This window comes from Psammomys obesus, unplaced genomic scaffold, assembly GCF_907164565.1.
Source record: "Psammomys obesus unplaced genomic scaffold, mPsaObe1.curated_primary_1811, whole genome shotgun sequence".
Classification (NCBI taxonomy): Eukaryota; Metazoa; Chordata; class Mammalia; order Rodentia; family Muridae; genus Psammomys; species Psammomys obesus.
In genome coordinates this window covers 2749082-2770641 of record NW_026590663.1, presented here as the reverse complement: position 1 = coordinate 2770641, position 21560 = coordinate 2749082, and the positions used below count along the sequence as shown (strand labels likewise).

General features: G+C 39.4%; 1 protein-coding gene and 1 pseudogene across 2 annotated transcripts in view; one reads left to right on the top strand and one right to left on the bottom strand.

Annotated features, from left to right (window-relative positions):
• The window catches only part of Aass (aminoadipate-semialdehyde synthase), a 58553-nt gene that overhangs the window by 23838 nt on the left and 13155 nt on the right, over positions 1-21560 (top strand). For both annotated transcript variants that reach the window (XM_055608188.1, XM_055608189.1), the window contains exons 9-17: positions 285-433; positions 1923-2045; positions 2411-2522; positions 14625-14684; positions 14921-14988; positions 18912-19033; positions 19188-19314; positions 20317-20427; positions 20516-20624. In XM_055608188.1, the coding sequence (XP_055464163.1) occupies positions 285-433; positions 1923-2045; positions 2411-2522; positions 14625-14684; positions 14921-14988; positions 18912-19033; positions 19188-19314; positions 20317-20427; positions 20516-20624 (981 nt within the window). The remainder of the gene's footprint in view (positions 1-284; positions 434-1922; positions 2046-2410; positions 2523-14624; positions 14685-14920; positions 14989-18911; positions 19034-19187; positions 19315-20316; positions 20428-20515; positions 20625-21560) is intronic.
• Positions 9564-10192, bottom strand: LOC129677488 (mortality factor 4-like protein 1; annotated as a pseudogene).

The following is a 21560-nucleotide window of genomic DNA, read 5'->3' as shown; positions in this document are numbered from 1 at the left end:
CTAGGTCACTTGATTCTTTGTTATGTTATTTTCCTAGCTATGCAATATATTATAGAAGAAATCTGGGTATATTTATTATATCCATGTCTTAACATGGAACAATCCTATAATGCAAGATGGGTGAATATTACCTTTTCCCCAGGAGATAGCAGGTGACGTGGACAAGAATATGTTCCGTAGACGCAACACTGATGATGTGCCTCAGGAAGTACTCCTAGCTCTAACACACACGGTATTAACATAAGCTGCATCCTGTTTTCTTGAACATGGAACTTGCTTTACAGATTGCACCCTATACCACTTGTTTAATTAACGGAATCTACTGGGAGCAGAACACCCCTCGCCTGCTGACTCGCCAGGACGCTCAGAGTCTGCTGGCACCGGTGAAGTCCTCCGTTGTTCCCGTTGAAGGATGCCCTGAATTACCACACAAGTAAGGACTACACGTCATCAAATTGTCATCGAATTCTATTACTTGTAGCAAGTAAGGGGCACACTTGGGACAGCTCCCAAAGCAGTGTCTCCTTCAGCAAAGAAGGCAAGGGGCTTTTGTTGGGGAAACTTGTATATTTACACAAGGATCACACATCCTGGCATGTAGAGGTGGGCACAATCCTAGATGAGCTCAGTTCAAGGCAGTGATTCTCTATTTGTCTATGCATCATGTATTCCGAAGACGGAATAGGAAGCCCTTTTAGCAGAGAATCGCTATTTCAACAGCAAACTTTATCTCATTTAAAAAGTATGGGACAGAATGTGTTACTAATTTTGTCCTTGTGAATTTCACTGAAGGGCCTGCTAGGAAAAAAAATGGAGGGGGGAAGTCCTGTTCATAGTTTAAAGATAAATCAGGACCCCTCCAAACTTAGTAACTGTTCTTACAGTGTCTAATGAATGGCTAACTCTGGGCTCAGCAAAATCTTTCAAAAAAGAAAAGGGAGGATGAGTATCTCAGTGCAGAACTGTTACTTGATAAACACAAAACCCTTAAAGTACAAGAGAGGTCAAGGCTAGCTCTAGTACCCAACCCTATGTGGGCATGTGGTGACTGGAGACAGGACAGGAATTGTGACTAGTCTCTCTTCTAGGGACTATGACTGCCATTCATAACTTTAGAGATTTCTGTATAAGCACATGGAGAGTTATGCGGTACAGTCAACTCTTATCTGTCAATGGGGGATGGTTTCCATGCCCTAGTAGGGCACAATATCTACAGTTACTCAAGCCCCACATATACTGTAATACTATGATGCCTAAGACATGAGTACAATTATTGAGCCTGTTGGTGTTGGCCTGAATTCAGAACTACATGTTGGTGAGAAGGAGAAAGATTACAAATGTAAAGTCTGTCTGAGATAGAGGGGCTTCAAGGCCAAACTGGGCAACTTAGTGACACTCTGACTCAAAATGAAAAGGAAAAAATAATAGCTAACAATAGAGAGCTTGAAGTTCTAGGTTCAGTGCCCATCAATGGGGAGGAAAGAAAGAAAAAAGAATATGATTAGCTAAATCGTATACATGTATGAAAAAGTAAAAAATACATGTATGGCAAGGCATGTTGGCAAGGCAGCTGTACTATCTGGAATAGTGATTCACAGATGATGGACCAGGCCACCTTATCCTGTCTGCTATCAAATTTTTTTCTGTAGGGAAGGGATTTCCCCCACCCCTTTCTTTCTGCTCTCTTTCCTTTCCTTTTTTTTTTTTTCGTTATTTTTTTCATTACTCTCATGGAACCCTCTGTCTTAGAACAACGCAATGTTCCAAAGACTGAACTGTAGGGCAACGATTCTAAATGCCTGAGAAATATTTGTCATCCCCATTGCAATTTGTTTCAAGCACATTTTATTTTTATTCACTGTTAGTCGTCCCAAAGGCCCGAGAATTCCACCCTCTCATGTGAGTGTTGATGTTATTTTCAGACTTGTGGCAATATGTGACATTTCAGCAGACACAGGAGGGTCTATAGATTTTATGACTGAGTGTACTACAATCGAGAGACCCTTTTGCATGTATGACGCAAACCAGCAAATTATTCACGACAGGTGAGTTTATCAAAGCTGCGTTTTTTTTTGTGTTTTTTTTTTTTTTATAACTAGTTTGAAACATTCAACATTTCACTTCTTTATAAGGGTGTGAAAATTTCGAGGTATGTACTCAAAAACAGTTAAAAATAGTGGAAAAATCACATTGAAATTTGAATGCTTAAATACGTATATACTATATTTAGATTCGAGATGGGATGCCAAGTTTAAAAGAAAAGGTTTTGTTTGCAAAGTAGTCTCATTTATAGTGATAATGCTTTTTATCCCCAAAATACAACTATAAAAATAACAATGAAACAAATGTAATGGAGGAAAGCCTGGGAAAATGTACAACTTTCTTGAATAAAGCATGTTGCTTCTCTTAGTGTTGAAGGCTCCGGGATTCTGATGTGTTCCATTGACAATTTGCCAGCACAGCTCCCAATTGAGGCTACGGAATACTTTGGAGACATGCTTTACCCTTATGTTGAAGAAATGGTAAGGAGACCGGTAGCCTCCACGGCAACTCTGTGACCTTAAGTAGAACTATGAGTGAGCTTATGAATGTTCTAGTCTTCTGTATCTGAGAAATCTGTTGTAAAATGAAATGCCAACCCTTCTACCAAATATACTTATAGGTCATTTTAATTCTACTTATTCTCTTACTTGCCTCATGGGAACTATGATTATTTTGCTGAATTCATGGTCACTTTCACAATTACATCCGTCTCATTATATACATTTTACTAATGGTATTCATAACATGGAGGACAGTCAAAATTACTTTATCATCAATTCCATCGTTACCTAGATCCATTTATCTTGAGGGCATTTTTATTTTGCTATAATTAACAGAACTAAATAGTCAGAAATATAGAGACTATCACTGGATGCGAGCACCAGTGTTTTGTTCAGTGCCGGCTTGTGCTGAGATGGCATTTGTCTCCTGTGACTGACTTCTGAAATGCTGTGTCATCTAGATTCTGTCCCTCTGTCAAAGAAACTCTTTCTTCCATCACTGTTTGTCTTGGGCTCAGACTTGCCATGCACCCTCCACTTTTCTCCCACTGTGAAATGGGAACTTAGCGAACAGTGGGCAAATAATAGTCTGAAGTTGTCTTCTCTGCGTAACCAAAGGGTTAGTAAGGAGAAATTAGAGGATGAACACATTACAAAACATTGTGGATTGATAGGATTGATTGATGTTTTTGTATGTATACATGTACATACAGGAGTATGCTCACACCATGATATGTTTGTGGAGGTCAGATGGCAACTAGAGAGACATGTTTCTTGCCTTCTATCACTGCACAGCAGGCTGACTATGCAGTGTGTCTGAAGTTGGTTCTGCATGGGGAGATAATGGCATTAGGAGAGCACCAATGGCGAGTGGGATTGGGCATCAGCTAGATTTATGACTCAAATCTCATCTATAATTTGGTGGTTGTAGTATCTCAAGTTTTAACATTTTAGATATGTAAATGTCTCAGTGTGTGTCTAGGGAAAAAAGGAACAGTAACTGTCCCAGCTGTGTTTCACATTCGCTTTCCCTTGTCATCATTTCTCTGCTGACTAGGTTTATTTTTTAAACAATATTTATTATCATTATTATCAATTGTATGTATGTATGTATGTGTGGGTTTGTGCGTACGAGTGCAGATGCCTTCAGAATTCAGAAGACTGCTTCAAATACGTAAATGCCAAAGTAGTTTTTGTCCTGGGAGCAAGCCTGTCTATGCACTTTTTAATTTCAGTGATTATTTGTTTTTTGATAGTTTTTCCCTGCTTTCATCATCATCATCATCATCATCATCATCAATCATCATCATACTCATTAATCATAATCATTTTATCTTTTTGGCTTTTCATGTTTATTTATTTTTTATTATTTTTATTTACTATGTTTTTTATTATTTAACTTTTCATTTTAATTTTTGTGAATTTCATATCATGTACCCCAGTTCAACTCATCTCTCCATCCCTCTGTACCCACCCTCTGCCCTTGTAACCTTTCTCCCTTTAAAAAAAAAAAAACTCATTGGGGAAACTGTAGTGTGTCACAATGTGTCCCACAGTATACACTTTTGTCCACACTTCTTTGCCTGCGAATGTTCATTTCAATGAGTTGTTTGTCTGGTTTGAGGCCTCTGTCTTCTGCAACACTACCAATACTGGTCTTTTCTTTTCTTTTGAGATAGAGTTTCCATGTGTAGCCCTGGCCATCCTGGAACTTGTTCTGTAGACCTGTGTGCCTCTGACTCCTGAGTGCTGGTATTAAAAGTGTGCACCACTACTGCCCAGCTCTATGCTTTTATGAGTGTATTTTTTTATTTATTCCCAAGGAATATGGTTATAAATGCCATTTTGTGATCTTTATGTTAATTTTTTTTTATCTGCAGGGGATACATTCTAAGACTCCCCAGTTAATGTCTGAAACTGTGCATAGTATTAGAGCCTACATTTATAACTTCTCTATTCCTGCATACTTATGACAAATTTTAACTTATAAACTAGCTGCAATAAGAGATCAATAATAGCAACGAATTAGGAAATAGAATGATGACAATATCTGGTAAAATTTATGTCGATGTGGTCACTCAGTCTTAAAATAGCTGGTGCAGTGCAGATCATTCTTATTCTTGATAATTTAGTAACCATGTCTGTGTGATGAAAGGAAGTGTGAAAGATGTAGGGCCCGAGACTTCTATTAAGCTACTGAAATAGCGCAACTGCTGATCTGAGAACTGAGACGGCTTCTAATGTGGCTTGTGAGTGGGTGGCATATTCAGTATAAACAGTGGTCAAGTGAGGTGCAGCAGGACAACACAAAATTACACCTGCTCCTCAGAAGGATGTATAACTTAAAACTTGCTGTTTGTTTCGAGAATTTCTATGTTACACTGTAACTGAATAACTAAAACTGTGGGAGACAAAACTGTGGAAAAGGGAACATTGCTTTATCTTATCCTTCCAATGCTCTGGGCAAATATAGGATTGAACTTTGTGGATTATTTCTACTTTTGAGAATAGGTCATGGGCATGTGTTTTGAATGTTATATCATAGGGATTTTGGAAAAAAATTTTCAGAAGATTTAGATTCAGTGTGTTTAGACTTAAATTAAAAATGACTTCTTGCCTGTGGAGCAAGCTAACTGAAATAGAAATTCCCGTCTTTTATCTCTACTTGAATGTTTATCATACTCTGGCCTGCACGCGCTCAGTGTGTGGGTCACAAGACAGAAGAGAATTACGTAGACGCTGACCTTCCTTTTTCTGAATCTGTTATTTTTGTAACCTTAACACTCTGGAGTCTGGTTGCTCTTGGCCTGGTACATTTTCAACACCCCTTTACCTCTCCACTTGTCCTGGTTCATCTTAATTGTCAACTTGATACAGTCAAGAGTCATCTGTCAGCAAAGCCTCAACTGAGGACTTGTGCAGAGCAGTCCCGTTTGTGGCTTCTGTAGGAGGTTGTCTTAATTATTGCTTTGCAGAAGGGTCCCACTGCGGTCAGCATCTCTGCTTGGACAGGCCATCTTGGGCTGTGTTTAAAAGCTAGCAAAGAAAGATAGTAAGTGATCCATGATTTTTTCAAGATCTTGGCCAGACTTCCCTACATGATAAACTTCCCCTGCAGTAAGTTTCTCTGGTCAGTATGGTTTACAACATTGACAGAATGAAACTAGAACATTACCCATCGCTTGTCCTCAAAGCAACACCAAAGAAATGGGAAACTCAGCTTTTCCTGTAGATGCTCTTCCATTTTGATGCTTTCCTCCAATCCCGATGTTCCTCTATTTCTGAACTCCTCATGCAGTCTTTTATTGCTTCACTTTTATTCTAGGATCTACACTTAGTCCTTAAAGTTTTTAAAGTTTGTAAGAGCTTGGTCCCCTAAATCTAACATGAAACTGTCTGGTACTAATAAGTGGATTGAGCCACCTTGGAGTAGCCAGATATACTGGCAACTGGCTTTAAGTCATCCTTCTCAGTGCCAATGTTATATCCTTTAGCCCAACTGTTACCTTGTTAAATACTGGATATTGGTCAGTCACGTGGATGAATATGACTATTAATAGTTCATTTTAAAATATTTATTTATTTAATTATTTATTTATTTATTCTTCCCACATATAATACATTGTGACCTCAGCTGCTTCTCCCTCTACTCCCTTCCCCCTCCCCCACCTCCTCTGGCCCACTTCACTCCTCTTCATTTCTCTTTAGAAAAGAGCAGGCCTCCCAGGGATATCATTTGAACTCAGCATAACAAGATGCAACAAGACAAGGCATATTCCTTCATATCAAGGCTGGATGAAGCCACCCAGTAGGAGAAAAAAGGTCTCATAAGCAGGCAGAAGAGTCAGACACTCCCACTCCCATTGTTAGGAGTCAAAAACAAAAACAAAACCAAAAAAACCCCAGGCTAAATAAACACATCATGCATGCAGAGGGCCTGGTGCAGCCCCCATGCAGGCTCTGTGATTTCTGCTGCAGGCTCTGTGAGCTCCTATGAGCTCTGCTTAGTTGGTTTGTTTGGTTGTGTTCTCCTGGTGTCTGAAACCCCTCTGGTTCCTGTGGCCCTTCTTCCCCATCTTCTGTGGAAGATCATCTGAGCTCCACCTAATGTTTGGCTGTGGGTCTCTGTATCAGCTCCCATTGGGAGGAAACCTTTCTAATGAAGAGTAGGGTAGGCACTCATCCTATTAGTAGAGCAGCGTATCACTAGGAATAATTTCATTGACTCTTTGTTTCTTTTTCTTTCTTTCTTTCTTGCTTTATTTTCTCCTTCCTTCCTTCCTTTTTTCCTTTCTTCCTTGCCTTCCTTCCTTCCTTCCTTCCTTCCTTCCTTCCTTCCTTCCTTCCTTCCTTCCTTCCTTTCTTTCTTCTTTCATTTCATCAGTCTTGTTTGTTTGGTTCAACCCTAGGTCTCTGCGCTATCTAGCTTCTGGATCCTGGCCATCTAGGCTCAGCTTCCTCTCTTGGTGTAGGCCTTCGGTAAGACCAGTCATTGGTTGGCCACTCCCACAAGCTCTGAACCCATTTTGTACCCTAACATCTTGTAGGCAGGGCAGGTGGTAGGTTGTAGATTTTGTGGCTAGGTTGGTGTCCCAGTCTCACCACTGGAAAGACTTGCCTGGTTATAGATGGTGGATGGTGCAGGCTCTGTAGCCTCCATTATAAGGAAGTCTTGCTAGGGCTAACCGCATTAGTTCCAGGAAGTTTCCACTGCACTAGGTTTCCACATTGCCTTCTAAATGCCCACCTATTTTAGTCTTTCTTCATGCTCTCTCCTTCTGTCCCTCTCTTTTCCACCTGATCCCTCCTGTTCCCATCCCTACCCGCCCCCAGTCTACCCACAAAAACTACTCTATTTCCCTGTCCTAGGGAGATGCATGTATCCTCTCTTGAGCTCTCCTTGTTACTTAGGTTCCTTGGGTCTATGAATTGTTGCATGATTATCCTTTACTTAGCAGCTAACACCTACTTAGAAGTAATACATACCTTCTTTGTCTTTGTGTGTCTGGGTTGCCTTATTCAGGATGATTTGTTTTTCTAGTTCCATACACTTGCCTGCAAAATTCAAGGCGTTAATTTTCTTTTAAAAATATAATGTATTTTTATCTTTTCTATCCCTACCTCCAACTTTGCCCAGAAGCCCACAAAATATCTTTCTTCCTAATTTATATTAAAAAAAAAAAAAGACTGCAGAGGCATGTTAGTACTTCCTGTATGTATTGCAGAGCCACCTACTAAATCATGAGCATCTTACCATTGGCCACATCCCCTCCAGCAACCATCAGCCACCAATAGCATCTAGGAACGAGGCCCTATGAACCCTTCCCCATCCATACTGGTATTTTGACTGTCCTGATCGTGTATAGCTTTTGGGCAGGTAACCGTAGGTGCTGTGAGTTCATGAGTACAATGGCCATGACAAGCCAGAAGACAGCTTTTCATGCCCTTCTCCCCATCCGTAAGCTCTTCTGTTCTTTCTACCTCTTCTTCCATGATGTTCTCTGAGCCTTGGTGTGTGTGTTGGGTGTAAATGCAAACATCAGTCATGTTGAAGGCCGAGAACTTAGACACTTATTCTAAACACTTTGACTAGTTGACATTTTTACATCAACTGAAAAAAGAAGCTTCTCAGACTAAGGTTGAGAGCAGCAGAAATTTATATATGAATGTAAATAGAAGCCAGTTTAACAACATAACCATTTAACAAACCAATGTTAGGTTTCCTCCTGGAGCCCATGATCTTCTCAGCCATGGGATTTTGACAAGGTTTATGGTATTAGATATAAACTCTTTCCCTGTGGGGCAGGTCTCAAATCAAATAAGAAAGTAGTTGATTATTCCTTCAACAACCATGCCACTGTTTTACCAGTGGACACATGTTTGCTTAGTATGTTGATATTGGAGTGTGGAGGGTTCTAGGTAAGACCATCAATGTCTTTTGTTTCCTTTTGACCTGAACTGTGCCTTGTAGCACTTTCAAGGCTCTATTAATTTCTTCAAATGTATGTTTATATTCCCCAATATAATTTTCTACTCAAAGAAGTTAGTATAATAGGCTTTAAGCTCACAAATTGTTATGTCACAGAGTTTCCATTGTAAATTTAAGTCCTAAAAAGAAAAATTGAAATTCTTGTTTTCATATTTAAAATTATAAGTCATTTTTCTTACAGTTTCCACATTTATTTATTTTGTCCTGTATATATGTATGTATGTACGTGTGTGTGTGTGTGTGTGTGTGTGTGTGTAGGTATGGGTCTGGAGGTCAGAGGACAACTTGAGATGTCAGTTTTCTTATTTTACCATGTGAATACTGGGAATTAGAATCAAATTTTCAGGCTTGGTGGCAAGTGCCTTTACCTGCTTGGCCATTTCATTTACCTCCTTTAATAAAAATCATTACTCTGTGTAGTTAGTGTCACATAGCTGAGGGTGTGTGTGTGCTCAGGAAAGTCAATTCAGCTACTTTGTGCTGAAGCATCATGAGATCCAGCCAATGTATCTCATCCTGACAATGCACATTAGAATACATATATTTAATTTAAGTAATAAAATTTATTGAAGATCTAAGAAACAACTCCTACATGAATCAACTTTTCCATAAAACTGTAGCTACACAATGCATTAGGCATGAATACAAAAACCATGAAAAGGAGCAATTTAAACGACTGAGCAAAGAGAAAATGCCTGGGGAACATGTTTGACTTGCAGAGGACGGGCTCTTTAAACACCATTAAGACAATAAAGAGCACAGGCAGACGAGTGTTCAGTTACACACGTTGAGGTGAACCTTTGGCACTAGGGACCCGAGCCCTCTGTCAGAGCATTACGTAAGGAGAGAGTGCAGTGTCAAAGGGACAGAAGAACCAGCATTCAAAAGCAGCTTTGTCAACTAGGCAATAAAACCCTCTGTAGCGTGTTTCTGTTGTCCATCACGGAATACACTGTAGAAACTGTGAATTGGAAAAAAGGAGCAGTGACTACATTTATTTTCTCTGCTTAAAATCCGACAGGAAACAAACATCAACTGTTATCCTCCAAAATGGAGTCCATATTCTTCCTGGCAGGAGGATAAAGCAAAACAAAACAAAACTGTTTTTGTCTGGTGATCAAGTCCCAGTCAGCCACAAGCCACGCTTTCAGCTCTTCGGGGATCTTTACTTTAACCTCAACTCTGTTCATGAAAGTTACTTCATTTTCAACGGTAGAATCTCCCCCCGGGGCTCCTTTCTTCCTCGGAGGCTGTGGTGTCTCACTGGTACTGCCACCATCTCCCTTTCCAGGCGTTTTCTGCCTTTCTCCTTTTACCAGGCGTGCTCTCTTTTATATTCGTGTCAACACATTTCCTGTTGCAGACACCGTGTGCCTTCTTTCCTGGAGCAGCCCTTCTCATCTTGTCTTCTGCATGTTGCTCCGGATTGGCCTGCTGAAGTTTTCGCTTTTTCTGAAAATTGGTGTCCACGTATTTGAATGCTCTGCTTTCTGGAACCCATTCATCCCAGCTTTTATTCCAACCACTGTAATGGATAAAGTATTTCACTTGTTTGTCCTTTATGGCAACCGCAACACACTTTGCTTCATAAAGGCCCATGAAAGCACAGCACTCATTCGCCCTCCTAGAATTCAGGCTTTGGGTCCCACATTGGCGCCATTTATAAGTGATTCACTGACGCCTCCTTCCACCATCCCTGACTGCTACCCCTAACGGTACCTCACCCAACTTCATGAATAAAATTTTTATTAAATAAAACAATATTAAGTTTTTATATTATGTAAAATATAAAGTGTTAGGAAATATCAAAGGTATGTGATCTATAAAAGTAAAACATACATTCAAGTGACATTTATATGGACTGAGTAGGTTATATCTAGGAATATACATGTATATACATACACATGTATACATGCAATAACAATGATAAAAGAGGCCATGAATTTGCAGGAGCTTGGGGAGGAGTATATGTGAGGGTTTAGCGAGAAGAATGGGAAGGGCGAAACATTATCACCAATAAAATAGTAACATTACGATGAAAGCCACATTAAAAGACAGTGCCAGCGTCCCCCAGCCCCTTTTCCCTAACCCAGTACTTCCTTTCAAAGCTTCTATAGCTTCTGTCCCAACTTGTAAGCCTGAACAATTTTGCTGTCTTTTGAAAGTTGTTCGTGGTTTTCTGGTGAATAATAAAAACAGGCAAGTTTGTGTCTTTGACCCTGTAAGTCCATTTTTGTTGGTAAAGTTTGTTCTTTTAAAGTTTTATACATACACACTATGTATTCTGGTTACTCTCTCTCCTGTCTTCTTCTGCTGTCTTCTCCTGGGTCTCTTCCTCCTCTGCCAGCCCCGCCTCATCTCTTTTTTCTCTTTACACATTTTGGTTCTGTCTAGTATTCTTCAGTGTTAAATCATAGCCATCTGTGTGATCATGCATGGGAACTAACCATCGGAATTTGGTCTGATTACCAGGGGGTACACACACGGTTACCGTCTCTCCCTAACGCCAGAATCTGTTGGCTGTCAGCATATCAATAATAAATCCCACAGGCCTGTGAATCCTTCCGTCTCCATAGCCTACTCTCAAGAAAGGCTAGCTTCTGTGGGTTCGTGGTTGTCATATCTGTGTTCTTAGAAGATGGTATTTTACAGCCTTTCTCCCCATCCTCTGATGTTCCCATTCTTTTCACCACCTCTCCAGAGAAATGTTTCATCGGTAAGTCTGAAATTTACTGTGAAGTTCATGCATTCTTTACATATCAAACACTTTTGAACTATTATAATGGTTGTATTTTATGTATTTTTCATTCATCAAGATTATATGATTTTGTTTTTGCTAATATGATAATTTCTGTCAACTGATTTTCAAATCAAGCTAATTTTACATTCATAAAATAAGCCCACCTTGGCCACAATGTATTAATCTTTTATTTATGACCAAATTAACATTGCTAATGACTATCTCAACTTCTGTTTATTTTACTGTTGGTTGACATTTAGGTGGTTTTCTATTTGGAGCTATGACTAACAATTTTACTATAAAGAGTTTTTCTGACTTGTCTCTCATGTGTATATTTGTGTGTGCATGCACCTATGCACATACGCATTAGCTGTACTTATTAGCTGAGTTCATATTGGTTTGGCTTACCTAGGATTAGTACATCTGTGCTTAACCTAATGCTTTATCATGCCTTGCTTTTATTTTGTTTAATTGGCACTTTTATAGATTACTTTTAAATTTTTATTTATTATTAGTGTGTGTGTGTCCGTCCTATGCGTGTGGATGTGCTGCTGTCTGTATGTGGAATCTATTCTCTCTCCTTTGTGTGGGTCCTGGGGAGTGACCTCATTGCCCACATTTGCTCACTCTCACAGTAAATATGAACAAACACACAAAATACAGTAATACCTTCAGGGGCAAACATAGCCATACCATACTCTAAATGTTATACTGTTTTCAATTTTTCTTCACTAAACAAATTGGTTCACTATTTAATTCTTTAAACATTTAATTTTATGTGTATGGGTTTCTTACCTGCATGTGTATGAGCTATGGAGGCCAGAAGAGAGTGCCACACTCCCTGAAACTAGAGTTATATAGATCATTGTGATTTTGTGGGTTGTGGGAACCAAATCTGGTTCTTCTGCAAGAGCAACAGGTACACCTAATGGCTGGGCCATTTTTCCAGCCACCTGGTCCCTAGTCCGCCACTTTTGAGTTTTGTCTCCATTAAGATTTTGGACGTGAGCATGTGAAACTGGATTCTTTACTAGAATGTAATACGAATGGCTTCTGATCTAGTTCCCACCACAGTGCTGTTTGTGTCTGAAACCCCACGGCCCCAGACTTCACAGCATGCCTCCCATTGATGTTTTGGTCTTTCCAGTTCTCATCAGAATGGCCTGTTAAACTCTGGGCTTCTTTAGGTAGGAGTTCCACACTCCTCCACCTTTCTCTAATAAGTTGCTCCAAAGAACCATGAGTCCTATAGTCCAGGTTAGAATAGCAAAGGCCCCACTTCTCTGCTCCAGTCTTCAGTATAGATCTTCTTGTTGCTGTGACAAAAAGCAACTAAGAAGCACGTGGCATGAGACCCTCAGCTGTGCTGGCACGAGCATGAGGCTGCTTGATCATATTTGGGAGGACCAGGAAGCAGAGAGAGGATGCTAAGCACACCTAACCTATGAACCTCAAGGTCTACCCTCAGTGTCCTTAGCTGGACAACCCAAAGGCTCCACAGTCTTCAAAGCAGCACTATCAGCTGAGGACCGAGGGTTCAGTCAGACACGTGACTTGTGGGGACCTTTTACTTAAAAACTGTAGCAGGAAGTATTTTAGAGTATATGCACTACTCCCCTTCATTTTCACCTTTTTTTTCTTCAACACATTTTTCCTTTTATTAAAAATAGATATTTTCTCTCATGTAATATATTCTGATTACAGCCCCCCCTCCCCCTACTCCTTCCAGTTCCTACCACAGCTCTCATCAGGACCTACCTACTCCCTTTCTGTCTCTCATTAGAAAAAAAAAAAAAGGTTGTTAATGGAAAATAACAAAATATAGTGAAATAAAACATAAGATAAAACAAAAACTAACAGGAGAATTTGATGAAACAAGTGAACAAAGAAAAAGGCCAAGAGAAGGCACAAGAAATAGGGACATAAACTCAGGGTCCCATAAAAAAAACACTAAACTGAAAGACAGGAAATATCTGCAAAGGACCTGGTGGAGACCTGTGCAGACCCTGTGCATGCTGCCTCAGTCTCTGAGTTCCCATGGCTTTGCTCATGCTGATTTAGAGGGTCTTGTTTTCCTGGTGTCCTCCAGCCCCTCTGATACTCTTTCGGCCTCCTCTTCCATGGAGTTTCTTGGACCCTGTAGGGAGGGATTTAATGGAATCGTCCCATCTAGGCCTGAGTCTTCTAAGGCCTCTCACTCTCTGCATGATGTCTGGCCATGGGTCTCTGTATTTTTCGCATCTGCTGCAGGAGGGTGGTGGCTGAGCAAGGCACCGATTTATGAGTGTATCAGAATGTCATTAGGAGTCATTCTATTGCTATCTTTTGTTAATTGTTTTTTTTTTTTTTTTTTTTTTTTTTTACTTTTGACTTAGAGTCCATATAGACTTTATGGTGTTACAGGGCATCGACTTAGGAATGACAAGGCTTTGTTTCCCTTTGTTCAGTAGATAACTTGTTGAGTATCTTTAGATACATGAAAACAATGTCATATTGTTTCTAGCATCTCCTGTGTAAGTTTTGTTTCTTATTTGAATTCGTCTTCCAGACCTTAAAGTTAGAAAGGTAGAGGAAGGCAGTCATTGTTTTTTCTTTGATCATCTGACCTAACAGCTCTGCCTGACACCCCACTGTTGGAATCTGGGTCATAGGAACAAGAGAATACTTCACAGGTGTGGTGGCTCATACCTCTAAGCCCAGCACTCCTAGGCAGAGGCAGGAAGAGCTCTGTAAGTTCAAGGCCAGCCTGGTGTACAGAGTGAGTGTCAAGACAGCCAGGGCTCCTATGTAGAGAGAACCTGTCTGAGGGTGGGAGGAAGTATCTTCTGCCAAAGTCAATCCACCTCAATCTTCAAAGAAAACGTACAGATTCTAGATGGTATTTTGAGCTCAACGTGATCAAGTCATTATCCCTATGAGTTTTGAAACGTTTTCGTACCCATAAAACAAAATATAACCAAAGGGTGACCTCCTCCGCTGTGAGGTTGTTGGGACTGTCTCACAGAATAGCATGGAGTTTAGGGATGGGACAGAGACACTCAGAGGGAAGGTTATAATACTTGGGAAATGTATACTGTATTCAATATAATACCTCTGATTGCTTAGGAAAGAAGAGTTTTTGTATGCTCTCAGCAAACAAAGATTGCAATCAAATTTTAGTTTTAAAATTGGACCTTGCTTTGCAACGCTATATTCCGGAATACAGAATTATTTACAGATTTTTATGATGATGTATGCATATTCAGCAGTATTTAGAAAACTTTTTCTTAAGTGAAATTTCGTTATGGTTCTAAGATGCCATTAAGCCATGGTTGCAGTCTCGCTCACATCTTCCCGTTCTCTCTCCTCACAGTTGCTGTCAGATGCATCACAGCCTCTGGAAAGCCAGAACTTCTCTCCAGTCGTGCGAGACGTAAGTTATGAGAATTTCTTCATGTGAATGTAACTTGTCCTGCCTTCCTTTTTAACTCTTTTCTTTGCTGTGTGCATTCTTTCTCCTTCCTGCTTGCTCTGTCTGTCCGTCTCTGTCATTGCCATTCTCTTCTCCCTCCTTCTCCCATATGTCCTAAATTCTATCTCTTCTGCCAGTCACGTTTCTAGGATTAAAATGTTGAATACTAAAGAAATGTCTTCTGTATATATGTCTAGGCAGTGATTACATCCAATGGTATATTGACTGACAAATACAAATATATACAGAAACTTCGAGAAAGCAGGTACGTACTGTTAAAGATCTTGTATTTTATATTTATTCTGACCTTGGATTTGACGAAGATGCTTAAAGGCTTCAATGATAATTATTAATGTTATATTTACATAGCATGTAAATTTTGATAGTTAGAAATCCAAAGTAAGCAACTTCTGAAACCAGTGTAAGTTCTTTTTGCCTAAAGAGCAGCCTAGCATCTCCAGAGCATTAAAATCCAGTGGAATCTAGCCTGGACCGTCAACAGATGTGAAACAGTGTTGCTTTTCGCTAGTTTGTGTTCCTCTTCAGTTTGCAAACAGTGATTTCTAAATTATTCTTTTGAAGGAAATGGGCATATTAACCCTTTCTGCAGTACTTTTTGCTTGGGCTTTTGTTTAGAAGGTTCGGACTTTCATTTGTTTGGTATAATGTTTATCAAAGTGGGATCATAAATAGGAATTAATAGAGCTAGTGAAGAAGGCAAATGAAGAGAGGAGAAAGATTCCTGTAGTAGGCCGGGAATCTGCCAAGGTCTCAGTGAGAGCTCTGCCTCCTTCATTGGCGCTCCTCTTCAGAGTCAGGAAATAGTTGTTTCTCTGAAGCAGTCTTGTTTCCCCCACAGGATTGTATTTCCACTGCTCTTTTTTCACATTTTAAAAAATAACACACAAATTGAATTAATTAGAAAAAAAGCAGTGGGAAAACACAACACAGTAGAACAACTACCTTTTTACAAGTCTGTTTGTTTGTTTGCTTGTTTGTTTATTTTTAAAAGTGGTTCTTGCTAAAGAAATGGAGATGTGTTAGAATCAGTTTTTTTTTTGTAATTTTTGTTTTGGTTTTAGTTTTGTTGTTATACATATGTGTTAGTTTGCTTAGAACTGCTAAGTTTAATGTGGCAATGGAATCTTCCGGTGTAAAACACTGACTATTTAATTCTTTCTAAAAATCAAGTTGCCTTTACAGTTCTGTAAGAGAATTTCTTATAGGGGAAGCTTCATATTTACTTGTATTCATAAATCTGTTTACTCTTATTATCTGATAATTCCTTACTGTGATAGTAATGATGTGTCAACCAGTAGATCATTTCTTTAATCTATGCATCATATTTCCTAGAGCAGTTGGTCTGATTGGCTACTGTTGCTGTAACTTTTTACTTTCATTCCCTAATGTATTCTTATGCCAGGAATCTGATAATGGAGATATTTTTTGCAGTTAAAAATTATTATTATTTATTACAATTTATTGACTTTATATCCTGGCTGTGGCCCCCTCCCTCATCTCCTCCATATCTCACCCTCCGTCTTCTTCCCCTATGCCCCTCCCCTAGTCCACTGATTGGGGAGATTCTCCTTCCCTTCTAACTGGCCCTAGCCTATCAGGTCTCATCAGGACTGGCTGCATTGTCTTCCTCTGTGGCCTGGCAAGGCTGCACTCCCCAGGGGGAGGTGATCATAGAGCCAGCCACTGAGTTCATGGCAGAAACATTCCCTGCTCCCCTTACTAGACTTGGAGACAGAGTCAATGGGCTATTTCTGAGCAGGTGTTTTAGGTCCTCTCCTTGCATGGTTCTTGGTTGGGGTACCAGTCTCCTCTGCAGGGAACCCAGGGCCCAGTTTTGTTTTTTTTTTCTCACTCTGTTGCTCTCCTTTTGGAGCTCCTGTCCCCTCCAGGTCTTTCTATCTCCCCCTGCCTTCTTTCATAAATGCCATGCATTCTGCCCAAAGTTTGGCTATGAGTCTCAACCCATGCTTCAATACCTCTATCAGTGGAGTCTTTAAGAGGTCCTCTGTGGTAAGCTCCTATCCTATTTTCTCTGTCTGCTTCTGCTTCCAAATGTCTATCACATTTGCCCTTCTGAATAAAGATTGAGCATCTTCTCTAGGGTCTTCCTTCTTGTTTAGCTTCTTTAGGTGTACAGATTTTAGTATGTTTATCCTATATTATATGTCTACTAACCACTTATAAGTGAGTATGTACCATGTGTGTTTTTCTGCTTCTGGGATACCTCACTCGGAATGATCTTTTCTAGTTCTCACCATTTGCCTGCAAACTTCATGATTTTCTTGTTTTTAATAGCTGGGTAATATTCCATTGTGTAAATGTGCCACAATTTCTATATTCATTCCTCCATTGAGGGACATGTAGCTTGTTTCCAGATTCTGGCTATTACGAATAGAGTTGCTGCGAACATGGTTGAGCATATTTCAGATAATGGAGATCTTAACTAGAAAGGGAATTTACTTTATTTTGAATGCTTCCTTATTCTTACATTCCTTCCATTGTTTTTGCAATGATTAATTAACCTGAAATTTGGTATTTAGGGGTACTGTTCATGCAGAATGAATTGGAATCTAGGAGTGGATTTTTAAACATGTTTTGAACGTTTTTTATTTGTGCATAAAAAGAATGTTTCATTTACACAAATGATATAAGGCACTACTGAAAAGATCATCTAATAAACAGATAATGTTGATTCTTTCAGGTTAAATGATGGTAGTAACTAAAGGAGATCTGTTATCAATAATTTTCATGTGTTTCTGGGTGAGGAGGGATGAGAACATTTTATATTCATATTTATTCACTTATTATAAATGAAAAGGCTGAAAGATTGCAGTGTGAGTTTATCCCAAGATCACAACATCTGAGCCTGTGGTTAAGCCCTCAGGACCAGATCACGCCCGTAGTTTCATGATACCATCTGGCAGTCTTCTTCAAAAACATTTGATAATCACTCCCATTACTAAACAGTACTGGGTTACAGTTAAGTGAGACTCCATCACTACTGTGGAGGTCAGTTTGTCAAAACAAACATCCTCTTCCCCAAAAGCACAGCTTTTAACAGAATAAATGGTTTAAGTATTAAAATCCTTTCTGGTCTTCATTTCTTTTTATTATTATTATTATTATTATTATTATTATTATTATTATTATTATTATTTATACTTTATTCACCTTGCATCCCCCCACAAGCCCCTCTCTCCTCCCCTCCCGATCCCATCCTACCTCCCCTTTCTGCATGCATGCTCCTCCCCATGTCCACTGATAGGGGAGGTCCTCCTCTCCTTTCCTCCGATTTTAGTCCATCAGATCACATCAGGAATGGCTGCATTGTCCTCTTCTGTGGCCTGGTAAGGCTGCTCCCCCATCAGGGGGAGGTGATCAAAGAGCAGGCCAATCAGTTTATGTCAGAGGCAGTCCCTCTTCCCATCACTATGTAAGCCATTTGGACACTAAACTGCCATGGGCTACATCTGTGCAGGGGTTCTAGGTTATCTCCATGAATAGTCCTTGGTTGGAGTATGAGTCTCTGGGAAGTTCCCTGTGTTCAAATTTTCTTGTTCTGTTGCTCTCCTTGTGGAGTTCCTGTCCTCTCCAGCTCTTGCTATTTCCCACTTCTTACATAAAATTCCATTCACTCTGCCCAACAGTTGGCCATCAGGCTCAGCATCTGCTTTGATAGTCTGCAGGGCAGAGGCTTTCATTTCTTACATCAGCCTAAAGATATATGGGAAAACAGTTTTTGATGCAAGCAATACTAATCTATTGTTCAGATGGCTCGTTCCTTGGACTGCTGTGAGGAAGAAGTAAGATTTCCAGCATCCAGACTCAACATAGGTTTGAATACATGCTTCTGGAAGTATAAAGTATGAAACAAGTTACTCTATTGTAAGTCAGCAGAGAAAAAATGGTCAAGTCCTCACTCTAGTCCTAGGAACTCATGGAAGCCCACAGACATTGGGCATCTCAGATGCCTGGTTCTATTATCCAAGATCTAAAACAAATAATGAAGTGCATTGGCCTAAGGCATTTCTGTTGAAGTTCTTTCTGTAAGCAACGCAGGGAGATTGTGTTGCTTTGTCATTTAGGTTTGTGTTTCATTCGGGGATTGCAAGATTCTGTTATTTTAAAAGAAGCAAAGTTTAATCACACCTCCTTCTTTTTAAACAGGGAACGCGTTCAATACCTTTCAATGAGTACCAAGAAGAAAGTTTTGGTTCTTGGGTCTGGCTACGTATCTGAGCCTGTTTTAGAATATCTGTCAAGAGGCAAAAATATAGAAATAACAGTAGGTAATAGGTCTTTTTATTTTTAAAGAAAAACTAATTTCATTGCATGTTGCTTCTGAATTTTAGCTGATTTTTATCACTAAGTTTTGCAAAGTTGTTTTGTGGAGATATTAACATGTGGAAGGAAACAAGGCGGATTTTTGTATTCTTGAAATAGGCTCCGACATGATGAACCAAGTCCGACAGTTAAGCAAAAAATACAGCATTAACCCTGTTAGTGTGACCATTGGCAAACAAGAGGAAAAGCTGCAATCCTTGATAGCGCCGCAGGATCTTGTCATCAGGTATTTGGCAAGAGAAAGTTTCGTATGTGTTTTACCGTTTTTAATCTTCTCTTGCTCCACCTTTGTCTTTCTTCCATTTCCCCCTTTTCTATTATGTCTTCTCTCTCATAAACATTTAGTTGAAAACCATATGCCTGGAAATACAGAAAATGTAAATACGTCTGGGCATTGTGGAACCTTCCTGTATTCCCAGCACTTGTGTGAGACTAAGGAGGGTTGAAAGTTCAAGGCCAGTCTGGGATAATTAGTATTATCCCCCCCTCATTTTCTCTATTTGTCTCTATCTTGCGTGCACACACACACACACACGAATGCAAACAACAACAACAACAAAAAAAAAAAAACCCAAGTGTGTTGCTCAGTGAATTTCTCCAATGTTAACACATTTTATAATCACAATTCACATCAAGAAACAATGTTTACAATATCCCGTTAGCCCTCTTATTGAACTTTTTATTGTTGGCTCTATCCCATAAGGTAAACATTGTTTTTCTAATATTTAGATTAGTTTTTGCATGTTTTCAAAGTTTGTATAGTTGAATCATTCAGAATATCCTTGCTTGGGATTGCTTTCATTCATCTGATATTGTGATTATGAGAATTAGCTGTATGAATATGCTATTAATACTCTTGTGACTTTGATGGAGGTTAGTTTTGATTCGGGCTGTTATGAACATGCTGCTATATATACCATGTATGTATATATACGCTCTTAGTGTTAGAAAACTAGAAATAGGATTTCTAGATTATGAGACACTTGTGATTCATGTATGTTCCATGAATACAAATACACATCTCATAACTGAACGTAAAGAAAGAAAAAAGGCGGAAAGGATTAGTGAAGACCGCTGTGTGGTAGAGAGCAGCATGAATTTGTTCTGTAGTTCAGAAGTCCTTGGTCATTTCTGAGAACGACATTGCACTGAGGTACAGTTCAGCATCCCGGAAGGGAGGAAGGGTTGGAAAGCAAAGTTTCTGAATCCCTTCTACCTCTGTTTCAAGCTTGTTACCTTATGCGCTGCATCCTGTTGTGGCCAAGGCATGTATCGCAAACAGAGTTAACATGGTCACTGCAAGCTACATCACACCAGCCATGAAAGAACTGGAAAAGAGGTAAGCCCCCACCTCCAGAAAGGGCCTCCATGGCATTGTTGCTCTTCTATGTCTGACTTTTTCATGTTCTTGTTTTTCTCCGTGGCAGTGTGGATGACGCTGGCATCACAGTCATTGGTGAGATGGGGTTAGACCCTGGTCTTGATCACATGTTGGCAATGGATACGATTGATAAGGCCAAGGAGCTGGGAGCCACGGTGAGTCCAGCCCCTATGAGAATTCCACCTAATGAAGCATTGAAAATCTAGCTTCCTCAGTAGAGATAGGCTCCTCTTTTGCTTCCCATAAGTGATTTGCTATACTATAGCCCATCCTTTGACTAGAAATTGCAGAACCTACAGATACATCTGCAGAGGCAAACAATAACTTTGGTCTTACTAAGTCTTAGAGAAATAAATGTTACTGTAATATTTTTTTAATAATGATCTTTGCTTTTGAGATAGATTCTTTCAGAAAGTTTTGTATTTAAAACTGAGAAAAAAAACCTTTGGAATATCAGTCTGTTGGTTAATAAGCATTTACATATGACAAAGAATTATTGTAGATGTAGATATGGTCACTCAAATTAAGTGCTTTAGTTTTTAGCATATATATATATATACACACACACATAATACATATATGTATATTTTTTATTATAAAATTTGTAGGAACTAACCAAGAAAAAGTAAATTAGTAGTTGAACTTCTGTTTATTCATTTTTAATATTTGCTTTATTTTTATTTTTGTGTATGAATATGTTTGTATATACATGTATACACACAGATGTGGATGCCCTCAGAGGCCAGAAGAGGGCACTGGATTCTCTGAGGCTGACTGTTGTCACAGGAAGTTGTAAGCTACCCAATGAGGCTGCTGGGAACCAAATTTGGTTCTGCTCAAGAGCAACAAGCACTCTTAGCCACTGACCCATCTGTCCAGTTCTAATAGTTGATTTTCTTAACTGAATAAAATATTAGCCATATATGGCTCTATGTCAATAAGTGTTCAACTTCCAGGGTGTATATTTGAGGGCCCCAATAACTTAAAAAAATCAATAATAACATATTCACCAGATTGATATCATTAACCCTGACTAATAGCGTAAATATTCACCCCAATAATATTGATTCTTTCTAATTTATTCCTTAATT